Source organism: Arctopsyche grandis, chromosome 8, assembly GCF_051622035.1.
Source record: "Arctopsyche grandis isolate Sample6627 chromosome 8, ASM5162203v2, whole genome shotgun sequence".
NCBI classification, from domain to species: Eukaryota; Metazoa; Arthropoda; class Insecta; order Trichoptera; family Hydropsychidae; genus Arctopsyche; species Arctopsyche grandis.
In genome coordinates, this window is record NC_135362.1 from 22,538,034 (window position 1) to 22,550,667 (window position 12,634).

The window sequence follows — 12,634 nt, forward strand, 5'->3', positions numbered from 1 at the left end:
TCCCATACCCGTTCTCGTTCCCATTCCCGTTCCCGTTTTAGTTCCCGTTCCCATTTGTCGGAAAAATGCAGGCACACATTTGACCTCGATTTAAAAGAGTTTATTCGAAAGTATTTCTATAGTATTGCGTGTTAGACTTTGATATTTGTGACTCCAAGTCGATCGTTTCCTATCAGAGTTTGCCAATTTATCTGATTTCATTGTTGAATCGGCTCCTTATCAATTTGGCAAAACTATCCCACCAAGTCACCACTATTTTAATATCATTACATAATTAATCTAATATATAATTTCGAAAGAGACTTTGTATGTATGTAAGAAAATATGTAGTGTTGGTTGGGAATTGTTGGGAAAGTTTCTATGACGATATTGGGACGAGGGACGGGGGGCGTCGGGGGCGAAGGCTCCTGGGGGGCGGGGGCGCCGCGGGGCGAAGGCCCCCGGGGCGTGGGGACTCCGTAAACAAGTCAAAATTTCTATGTCGATGAGTCGATTTTGTTTTTCTATTCAAATAAATATAATAAAAAAAACAAATGAATATTTACTATTAGATTCGCCATGTTTAAGCTGTTTATATTATAAATACTGAGCGAAGCCGAGTAAAACAACTAGTAAGCTATAAAATGATATATGTATGTACATACATATGTACGGGTTTAATATCATATGCGACACTCAAGGACAACTCGTAATGGCCTCATGGGAAAAATATTAATTTAATAAAAATAAATATATATATATATATTTTTAATAAATTACGTAAGGTATTAAATATCTATATATGATGTATTTTTGTTGAAATTTTGCTGTAAAATTTCCTTTTTAACTTCGCCTATGTACTATATTACTAATTCTATTAAAAATTATTGACGATAAATAATAATTTTACATAAAAAATGTATTTCATAGAAATATAAAACACAAATACGCAGTTTAGTATTTTTCAACATATAAAGGTTCGTTAATACTAGTACAGTTCAAGTCGGTGACTGCACATAAACAGCAGTACGAAAAATATTCTTTGGTACTCTTTATATGGATGCATTCATATGTTTCGCAATGTGTACGTGGCACATCCGAAACAGCAGTAACCGACACTATCCATTAATATTATACAGCAGTACATGTCACTGAAACGTATCAAGCAGAACCAGCTTCCTTTGGCCACTTTAAATAGCCTCGCATGAAGCGAAGTCAAAATGGCGCATGTACCCGTACTAATAAAATTGCTATTGCCATGCACATAGGAATGTTTTCGAAAGTGTCATATTGTGACAATATTAACTCAAAGACACAAGGCAAGGAATATTGCACCATATCGTCGCACTCTGTAATGTACAATATGTAAGCCGATTTTGCCTTGCACTTGTCCAAAATATTTTATTTATTTTATTTTATTTTTTAATTTTATTAATTGAAAAATCAACAGAATAAATACAAATATGTGTATGAACGTGCTGAAAACGGGCGATGTTGTATAGTATGGGTAGTATGTAGCCTTTTCCACGCAGTTCTGTGCCGAGCTGTTGACGTGCAGTGCTGGATAATATAAACGGACCTCAAAAAGGTAATGAAAAAAAATATGTTTAAGATAATTAGCCATTGTGCTGAACGTTCAATGTATTCTCATAATATTTCCTTTTCATTGAAGATATTTATAAATATTATATTTACAACGAAACTAAATGTTAAATATTCCTTTTGTACATCGAAATGAACTTTGTGATGAAAAAGTAAAGAAAAAAAGTGTTCTTATTATCAATAAAAAAATTCGGATGTGACCAACCCATGACTTTATCTATGTATTTGATAAAAATAAGGTCACAAAACAAAATGCAATCGTGAAACGTACATACATGTTCACACATACCGGCTATGAAAGCATTTTCAATACAATACACAATTGAGCGCAAATGTAGGGAAACTATACAAGACGAAAATTCGACTTTCGGCAGTCAGATTTTGTTCAAATTTTATTTATTATTTTAAATCACTATACATATTATACAGATTAAATATCAAGGGAATAAAAGTAATTTAAAAGGTCTAAAATAATGAAATATTGTTTTAAAAGAAATTTCTACTTCCGGTTTACGAATTCTAACCAAAACCATATCAACTCAAAGTTAGTATATAAAGAATACAAATATAAATATTCAGCTTGATACGTTCAGGGGTGTGAAAAAAATCGTGTGGTCACAACATTTTTGACTCTTCTAAGAGGAAAAAATATCCCACTTTACGTTTATTAAATTTAGTGATTTCATTTAGGGCACACATGCTTAAGGGATCGAAAAAAATAGTGGAAGAAAAATTGAACAAGAGTAAACTTACACTTCCGGTTGACGGGTGTTCACCAAATTGTATATACCTATACATATAACTTGGTATTAAGCTTAAACTTCTAGATATGAAATTTTAGTTCAATAAACCAAAGGGTTTCCGAGAAAAACAGAAAAAAACCTCGATTCTCTAGACTAAAAGTACTACTTCCGGTTGAGGTAAAAATATTAGGTTATAAAATTTATATTTTCTTTTACATTCAGTCTGATTCGGTTAGTGGTTTGGGAGATATTTGAGTGCAAAAACTTAAAAAAAAAAAAGAGGACACCTATATATTATACATATATGTAATACTACCTGAACCCGTCATGCGTTGCAATTCCACAATAACGCATGCAATTACCGTTCCCGTTCCCGCTGCCGTTCCCGTTTCAAGTGATGGTTGGAGCTCAACCAACTTCTCTTCAAAGCCGTGTCGTCATAAACCAACTGGTAACGTGGTTACCAACGAATACATTTCCTTGACTACACAATGGCGCTTCAAACTTTCGCGTCGGCAAAATCGTAATTACGAATATTATTATTAAAAGGTTTTTCCCGTTTTTATTTCACATAAAGCTTCCTGGACATGCATACAACAAATCCTGAAAGTTCCATCGTAATCGGTTGAGGAGCCTATACGAGACAGACAGACAGACAAAGAGACAACATGAAATTTGAAAAATTAGCTTCGTTTCGATAAGAATTTCAATAACCGATACTAAGTTTTTTGATAAACAGTGATCAAAAAATCCCCAAAATTCACTGAAACACAGACGCACACACACACATTTTCTAGAATCAGTCAAACACTCGAGTTTGAATTTTCGCATTATCACAAAACTTCATCTATTGTTACTACGTATGTATGTACATATACATAGGTAGAAAAAGTAAAAATTTTAATGAATGACTATAAATAGTTCTACATATGTATGTACAATTCTCATACTAAACTTTCATAAGTCAACTCATTTCAAAACGTATATAAATACATACATTTTAATTAATAAATACAGTTAGGTGAAAATTATAGCAACAAAAAGTCATCTTTTGCCAATGTAAAAAAGCATCTAGTGTCCATTCAAATTTGTTAATAGGAAAATCGAAGACAGATGTCTCATTTTTTAAGTAATAAAATTGTTTGAACTACCTACATACATATAAATATATCCTTCATATAATAATTTATCCTCATAATATTATATTATATGGAATGAATATTTTCCGAAAATTTTAATTGCAAAACATTTCATATTTAAATATGTATATTTATGTAAATTTTATTTTGCACAAATTAAGCCTGTGTTTTTCTATAAAAAAGAGCAAAACCTACCCTGTGAAATATCTATATTTTTAAGATTTAAACTTTAAATTTAAATTTATTCCGACCCTCTCGATGAGTTTATTCCGAGACAACGTGTTGCTTAGCAACCTCCAGTTTGTCGATAACGCTTCATATGTAAAACAATCGAAATACCTCAAATAATTATCATTTTTGTGGTATAAAACAATAAAGAAGCACAATCCAAAATCTTACGAAAATTCACTCGGGAACAGAATTGATAACGATCATTCAAAAATGGCGAAATCATTAAAAAATACAAAGGTTAGTTAATATATAATTAGTGCATTGTAATTTTATTACAAATATAAAGAAAATATTGCTATCATTAACAGTAGATTTCATAATTGTAAAGAGATTACAAAGCAAAGTTAAAATACTTCAAAAATAACCTCAAAATATTAGTAGACGTTTCCTAGAGCTGATTTTTCAATACTACTAAAAAATAATTAGATTACTCTTATAATTTATTCAAATATGAATATACTAGTATATTAAAATAAATCAAAACACAACATACTCGTACATGAAAATGAATTTTCTAATTCACCTAACTATGCAGTAGTAATATCGATCAAACAGAGAAGCATATGTTGATTTGATTTTAGATTTTTTTTAAATCATTTGATCTCATCCTCCGTTTTAATAAAATTACACTATTTCCAAAGCTAAATCTTCTAACCACACTTTAAATGCATAATTTCATGCAAACATTTCCTTGTCCATACAAACCATACATACTTGTACACAATTGTACCTGTTTTTTATTCCTATTTGAAAAGTTACATTTATCAATATACGAATGTACATATGAGCCGTTATAATTGAAAGTGGCATGAGTCCACCTTTCTTCATTTCGAGAAATATTTCGAAAAACATTCAATACAATGTTTTGCGTTTAACAATATTTAAAAATACTGGTGACGCGTCATACGTTTATTCTGCTATTCCAAATTCTGGACATATCGAATTAAAATAAGTGATAACAATTTTTAAATGAAGTCAAACAGAAATAGTATTTTTTGAAAAGAAAATTGGATTTCCACCACTTTCAAATATAACGGCTCATACACATATACATTTGTATATGTACATATATGTACATATGTATACTTTAAATGGAATTAAAAAAAATATACTATGTTTATATCTCTCCTTTTACAACGAAATTTGAAATTCTAACGAATATCAATATCGGATTTGAAATATACCTACATATGTACATATGTATGTACATACATGGATATGACAATACTTATGGAAAAACCACTAGTTTTTCAGAGCGTTATAATCCGTATAACAACTTCAACATAATAACGATTAAGTATTATTTCACTACCTAAAAAATAATTCTTGGGAGCTTTTTTTACTATATCCATGAAAAGTAATTGAAATACCATTGTATACATCTCATAATAACGTCATTTTTATCACTTCGTTTTCTTATAGAAAAGTCTTTCAAACTGTATTCATTATACATTATACATCTCCTAAAACAGGTATAGTGTTTGTGTCACTTTTGTACCTTAGTACCATTTTAATTCAATAAACCTATTTCACAACGTCAATTACTCACACTTTTCTACAGTATTTACTTTGACAAACTCTATTTGTGAATAAAGTCAAACAGATATAATGTTTTTGGAACTGAAAATTGGACTTCCGCCACTTTCAAATATACCGGCTCATATATTCAATAACTTAAGTCAGCAAAATAAAATCCCATTTTGATAATTAGATACAATAAAGATAATCAGCCAACGAGGCTTCTACATAGAAGAATGTACCATCTGCACGTAATACCAACATAGATGAAAACTTATTAAAACGCACGTTATTAAACAAAAAAAGCTTTCGTCCACGTTTTGATTGACAGTTTTATATTACTTTAATAAATGTTCAGGCACGTGCCAGCCGCTGAAATTCCACACGATACGGTAAAACGAACTGTAAAAAAGCCACAATCAGCTCTAAAACTTATCCATCAAACGGTAAAGCAAGAAAATTAACGAATCAAAATTTTATGATGATTTAACATGCGATTATTTTGGTGCAATTCGATACTATCATTTCCGCAACGAACACACACACACATAATACATATGTATATCCCACACCGCATGCAACACAGTGGCTCGAACGAATCGCGAAAACAATTTTCAATTCTTATTTAGATCCGATAAATTAATTCGCTCGCATTTCGGACACGCAGATATTGCGACATTACTCCAGCCGGAATTCAATAGAATACGGATGATATAAAATGGATAAAGACCGTTCTGGAAATAAGCTGAAGTTATCGGGCGTCGTGTAACCGAGTTTTTAGAACACGCCATCGCATCGGTTCGCGGCGACAATGTTACGTGACTGAAAAAATGGCCGTTTGGCGTGATGATACCGCGATTACCGTTATGCGTGATTGATTAAAAGAAAAAAAAACGAGAAAAAAATATACAAAATCTAATGTACAACGATTCTTATTTTTTCGCCGAGTGGTCGTCTATCGGTTGTGGTTTTTCATTTTTTTATCGTGCATTTTCGGTATCTTCGTCGCGTGCCGATGGCATAATGTAATAAATAGCTCGGAAATAAACCAATTAGCATATCAAAAAAAAAAAATTAATACTACGCCAGGTAGATTTTCCTATAAGAACGCAAATACATACATACATACATACATAAGTTTCATTGAATACGAATACACGGGTACATATGTACATTGTGTTAATATTGAGACATCGAATCTTTGTCATGTTTTGGTATTGAATATTATTTTATATAAAAATAGCCACCCTTTCCACGAATGTATGGTTTATTTTTGAATACGGTGAAACCGTAGATTTTCGCAAAAACATTCGACATAATACGCCTATTTCTCGATTAACATGTCGTACGGAGTGGGGTAAGATGGTGGTGAAATGTCTAGCGGGAAAAACGATTTAATTTTTCGGTTCATAATACATTTTCCATTTAAATTTTCACATATTTACATATGTATTATAAACTATTTAAAATATCTACTTTAATCTTACCAAAATAGCAATTTAAGTACAACTATTTTATAATTCAACATTAGGGATGGCAATACCGGTATACCGGTTTACCGGTAACTCGCCATCGGTAAAAACAGGTAAATTATAAAATTTACCGATATTTACCGTTAACTATTTTATCGCGAATTAAACCATACCATTGCATAATATTACATTAAAAATCGATGCAAATGGCGTATGCTGGATTAGTGTTTATTTTCAGTATTGAATGTGGCAATTTCAAATTGATAAATTCACCGGCAACACAGAATAACCAAATCGTAATAAATTCGATCACACGGTTGTTTTAATTATGATCGAAACTTTCAAATGGTTCAAACTTTAAATAAATATATATCATTGGTTAAAAATAAAAAATATATATTTATAAATGTACAAATTTACTTAAATGTAAATGTTACAAATGTACTTAAATGTATTTATGTGACATTATTCACCTGAGATAAATTTTTAATTATTTACGATTCAATGTTAATTAATGTTAACGTTTTTAGGAAAATAGGTAATACCGGTAGTAGGAAAAATAATTAACCATTTGCCGGTTTATGAAATTTTACAGTAAATTGCAACCCCTATTCAACATACGTAATGTACGTAATTATCATACATATGTATGTACATATGTATGGTTCAATATATAGTTTAAAGTCCACGTCATAATCTATGCTCCCTTATTTTTGCAGCAGTTTAAAAATAACTTCAATTGATAAAAAAAAACATCATACCTATGTATGTACTTATGTATATATACGAATTTCAAAAAAAATATATTAACTTGCGTTCCCGACGGAAAAATAAAATTACTCACATTCTTGGAACCTTCGACACCATTTTTATTACACAGACGTTGTTCTTGAGTGACAAAGTGCGATTTCGCAGAACCAATTAATCGATCGTGTAAATCTTGGAGTCCTACAAGCTCCTTGCAAGCACTTTTCTTTTCATCCTTGGATGGAAATTTGAATTAAAAAATATAAAATAAGATAATGGAATTTTTTATGAAAATCCGGGCGACAAGAATTTGTGTTTTATATATTTTTTGTGAATTTGTGCTTTATATAATATATTGACCTTTATCTTTTTTTAATTTTTAGCTGTTTTCAATACGCACCGTGTCGTCGACAATTACGGCAAATCTTCGAAACATGGTAAGTAAAAAAAAAAGATGAATCCACCGAAATTCAGATTATATACATACATTATGGAATTCTAAAATTTGAATCCGAATCATATTGCCTACAATACTTATTCCGCTCAACATTTACATAAAAAGACATGTTACATATGGTTATATATGTATGTATGTACAATCCCATCTTAATGGTTTGTAATATATCAATTTGGAATAATATTTCCCTGTGTAGTATGGCGACTTGCTTCAGCTATAATTATTTATGTTATTGGTTTTTTTACCAACAAAAAAATGAAGGCCTCGTGAGTAGTGCGCGTTCTACGTACTAAATCTAGGCAAGTCGAAGATATGATATCTAATTCGGGGGCCGAATTGCATGTCCTGCATTAATATTTGGATCGTAAAGTACATCGTTTTATTTACAACGTGATATCCCTTTGCGCCCAATCACAGCCATGGTAATCATTTTGCATCGACGGGTACGCATCGCATGCCAAAGGACACTATAAAATAAATCAACAGTTTATTTCCTTCCATAACATTCATCCGATCGAGAGGCCACTTTATTGAATAGGTACTAAATGCGCCGTATTTCTAGTCATTCTCCGCGATGTTTTGTCTGTTGCACTTATATTTATTTTGTAATTTTTCTTTTATCATACTAGTAGCCTGGGGTACGCATTCGTGCACGTTAAAAGCAACCGTGATATTTATACTAATGGTTTGGTGCACACATTTGTGCATTTGATAAAAAATTAAATAGTAATAAAAAAAATCAGTCACCTGAGCCAATTAGTCTTTTTTAATTCATATGTATAGAGATATAAACGCGAATGCGAACTCGATCAACGTTGAAGAGAACTACGAAAACAAAATACGTCAATGCATGCGCTTTGACTGTCAGTGTGTGTGACGAACAATCGGCGTGACAAAACAAGTCTTTTTTAATATTAATTAAATTAAAAATTTGTATTTACCATTAAGAGGGCTGTACACCCGAAACCTTAATTTTGTTACCGTTCCTTTCTTCGATATATATATTGAGTGTATGTATATATTGAGTGAATGCGACAATATATATCAATATATATATTGAGTGAATGCGACAATTGCGCTTCGACCAGATAAAACGTATTTTAAATTGACAAAATCGAGGTTTCGTATTCTACTATTTTCTCCTCCAAAACTGGACCAATTTTTAAAAAAATTTCATCATCGGTATGAGAAAGATACTTTCTGTGCATCTATCGGCGTATTTTTTTTTAAATCGACCGTAAAATAAGCACGCTGGGCTCGTTTCGTGGTTGTAAAAAAGAGGCGATTTTATAGATGTTTGGCGGCTCCTAGCTCCTATAATAAATAATTAATCAAAAAAATAAAACGATAGATGCACCACAATGGTGGATATCCATAGCATATAAAAAAATAATTTCTCTAGTGCCATAATTGAGGAAGGGAGAAGTATAGTACGTTTGTATGGACAAAGTGCTGCTGTCCAGCCCTCTTAAGGGTTTGGCTGCAAGGCGACACCTATGGCCAAATTTGTACATATTTTATTTCATTCTATTTTTTTATTTTTTATTTAGATATATACCAAGAAGGCCTGACAGGTAGACCCCAATACGCCTTCCTAGACAATTAATTACAAACATTGCAACCTATTTATTACGTACTTCACTTTATTTCAAGAGACTGGAGAACACGAAATTAATAATTAATTAATCCATTGAGACATGTCGATTTTGACTGGTACACAATTTTTAACATATTGTACATAAATCAAATTCAGAAATTTGTGACAGCGGGTAGGATGATTTTTGCCAATTTGAGGAAACGTTTCAACAATGAAAATCAGATAAATTGGCAAACTCTGATAATAAACGATCGACTTGGAGTCACAAATATCCTAGTCTAACCAGAAATATGTTTATGTTGTACATTATATAAATGTATAACATTATTATTATACATTTGAAATTATATTCAAATAGTGACACATTATTAATAGGTCGCTAATTTGTTTCGAACCTTTTCAACGAGTAAATCATATAAATTGGCAAACTCTGATAAGAAACGATCGTCTCGGAGTTACATATAGCCATGGTCCCGTGAACCCGTGAGCTCTCAGTTGATAGCATTACACGCTAACCACTGAGCTATATTACTGATTTCATATACGTATAAATATAAATTACCACTTCCCTAACTAAATTTAAAAAATCCTGTAGTGTCCAGTCAAAAATATGTTAAAATGATGCAAATTCTGCAAGGTTAATTATTGTGATTAGCTACAAAAGTAGTTTTATCATATATTAAACATTGAATAATGTAAAATACGTGCATGGAATTAATAAAGTAATGGCTGAAACAGAGTCGTCGTTCCAAGGCAGATATCATTTCACACACTGACCGCTGAGCGCAGCGTACTGAATGCCTCCTTTTTCTCTCGCATCTGTGAAGCACGTGTACAAGAGGCTTCCCGCGAAAATAGCTATTTTTTTGTTGATATAGATCAATGTTTTTATTTCGTAATGACATAATTCGAATCATTGAGATTTTGATAAGGAATACATAAAATATAAAGACCCTGCATTCAGTATATTTAGAGGAATCAAATAAAATATACATAAGTCCTGGTCACTCGCTATCTATCACAGTGTGGCAAGTGTTAATAATGTTAGTAAATTGATATCTGATACGTTCGGAAACCTTACCCTGATGGAGATCATCTGAGGTATCCCCAACAAATCTCCTCCACTTGTCTAAGGTCGAATGTACAGTGACGCAAAGACATTGTCTGAGAAAGCGACTGTCTGACAACGATAAATTGTTCCCCGATTTCCATTCATTGTAGCACAACTGATTCATTTCAATAAATTGAACGCAACAAACACTTGATATTCCCTATTACGACCACATAAGGTGTTAAATTTCCATTCAACTCCCCCATTGAACACTGTTGCGAATCGTGAGTTGTTGCTATAAACGCGCAATCGGCAAATAGCACACCAGTCACAATGATATGCGAACTGTTCGCCGATAACTACCTCGACGTCGTGAAAGTTTTCAGAAATGTGTTGCAAACCGTTTCAGGCGAAACGCGACTGAAAGTTGCGACAAAGCTCGCTCGTGATTCGTGTCCAACTACTAAAACACTGGTACCTGCATAAAATTGGCATTGTAAACGTCGCATTGTTTGCATAATGCGATTACAATTGCGAAAATGTCGCATAGCCGAACCGTTGGCAAAAATAAGTCACGATTTTCCTACTTTGCACGGGTGGGAGTGGCGAAGTCGAGTTCGAAAACAAAAATTTGAAAAGTTTCGACGTTATCAATCAAACTAGTCAAGTTTGATTCGGCTGAATGATCCCTCATATCAAACTTTCCTCGGTGGTTTTAATACTGGAAATGGATTTGGCACTGTGTGACCGTGAAAGCTGGAATTACACGAAAGCTCCCATACCTAAATACATACATATGTGTGTATTTCGAATAGATTTTATTATTATCTTTCAGCTGAAGGCTTAATGGTGAAAGTTTTCATACTACTATTTCTGTTTGACATGCTAAAGTAGTTCTCATTCGCTCGGGAAGAGCACCCAGTCGACGTACGATGCTCGAAGAGTACGCACGCCAAGTCCTTACTATCGTGTGCCTTAACTCGAACTTAGTGTATTAGACAATTAATTTTAATTTAAGTAAATATATATTCAATATGTCTACTTTAACCGAAAATGAACATGTGAGTTAAATCTATAATAAGAATTTTAACAATGAACTACCATATAAATGTAAAACATAAACATAATATAGCAATTTAGATACATATAAAAATAAATTTATCAATAACCTGAGCAACAAAAATAATTAAAGGAGCGGAGACTATTCATTCGTTACTAAATTTGACCCATAGAATTCGGATATGATAATAATTTTTCCTGCTTTCTTCTCGTTTATGAGATATGCCAATGATTTTTGTTGGTTTCTTCTCGTTTATGAGATATGAGCGTTTAAAAAGATGCGCAATTTTAGCAGATTTTTGGCTTTTGCAGTATTTAAATCAAAATCTAGTTTTGCTGTAGCAAAAGGGAGTGAATGAGTTGGCTTTTAAAATTCGCTAGAATTAATTATAAGCAGTGGTGTAGTCGGGCCAGATCGCCGACCTGGTACTTCTTTTTGAGCCAGGTCGCCACCCTGGCACTTTTATTGATATAAACTTTGTTTTTCGAGTACTATTAAAAAATATTTTGACTAAAATTTCATATAAAATTTCGTATTCCAAATATTGTGAGCAGACTCTCGTTCTAACACTCGATGAGCACAATCGAATAGTAATCTGAGCACATTTAAAACTTAAAAGACGTTTATGAACTTTGTTGGGTTTTTTTTATCTAAAACCACCCAAAACTTCGAAAGAAAACATGCTTTGAACTATTGACCATACGCACTTGAGGATAGATAAAATGAGGGAACTCAGCTTAAATGAATAGTTATCTCTAAATTCACATGTTAAAATGTGATAGTTTTTTGACATATGTATGTATGTATGTATGTATGTATGTATGGATTTAGCATTGCTAAAAGCAAATGTTGCTGTTGACACACAAACACGGGTTTTGCAAAATCGAAGATGTTGAAGAGGGTGCATTATGGAAGTTTTTATAAAATATAAAAAAAATTCATCATAACTTCAACAAGTAAGAATATTTGTTAATTATTATTTGATTTTTTTATAAATATTTTAACTACCAACATTAGGATACAACTTTTTTTTTAGAA

At 32.0% G+C, this 12,634-nt stretch overlaps 1 protein-coding gene across 1 annotated transcript in view; it reads right to left on the reverse strand.

Moving 5' to 3' along the window:
* Window positions 1–7,867, reverse strand: part of LOC143915880 (uncharacterized) — a 105,632-nt gene extending 97,765 nt beyond the window's left edge. The window contains exons 1-2 of the mRNA XM_077436701.1: window positions 7,832–7,867; window positions 7,529–7,666 (exon numbers count right to left, since the gene is read on the reverse strand). Coding sequence (XP_077292827.1) covers window positions 7,529–7,666; window positions 7,832–7,867 — 174 coding nt within the window. The remainder of the gene's footprint in view (window positions 1–7,528; window positions 7,667–7,831) is intronic.
* Window positions 7,868–12,634: the final 4,767 nt, after the last annotated feature.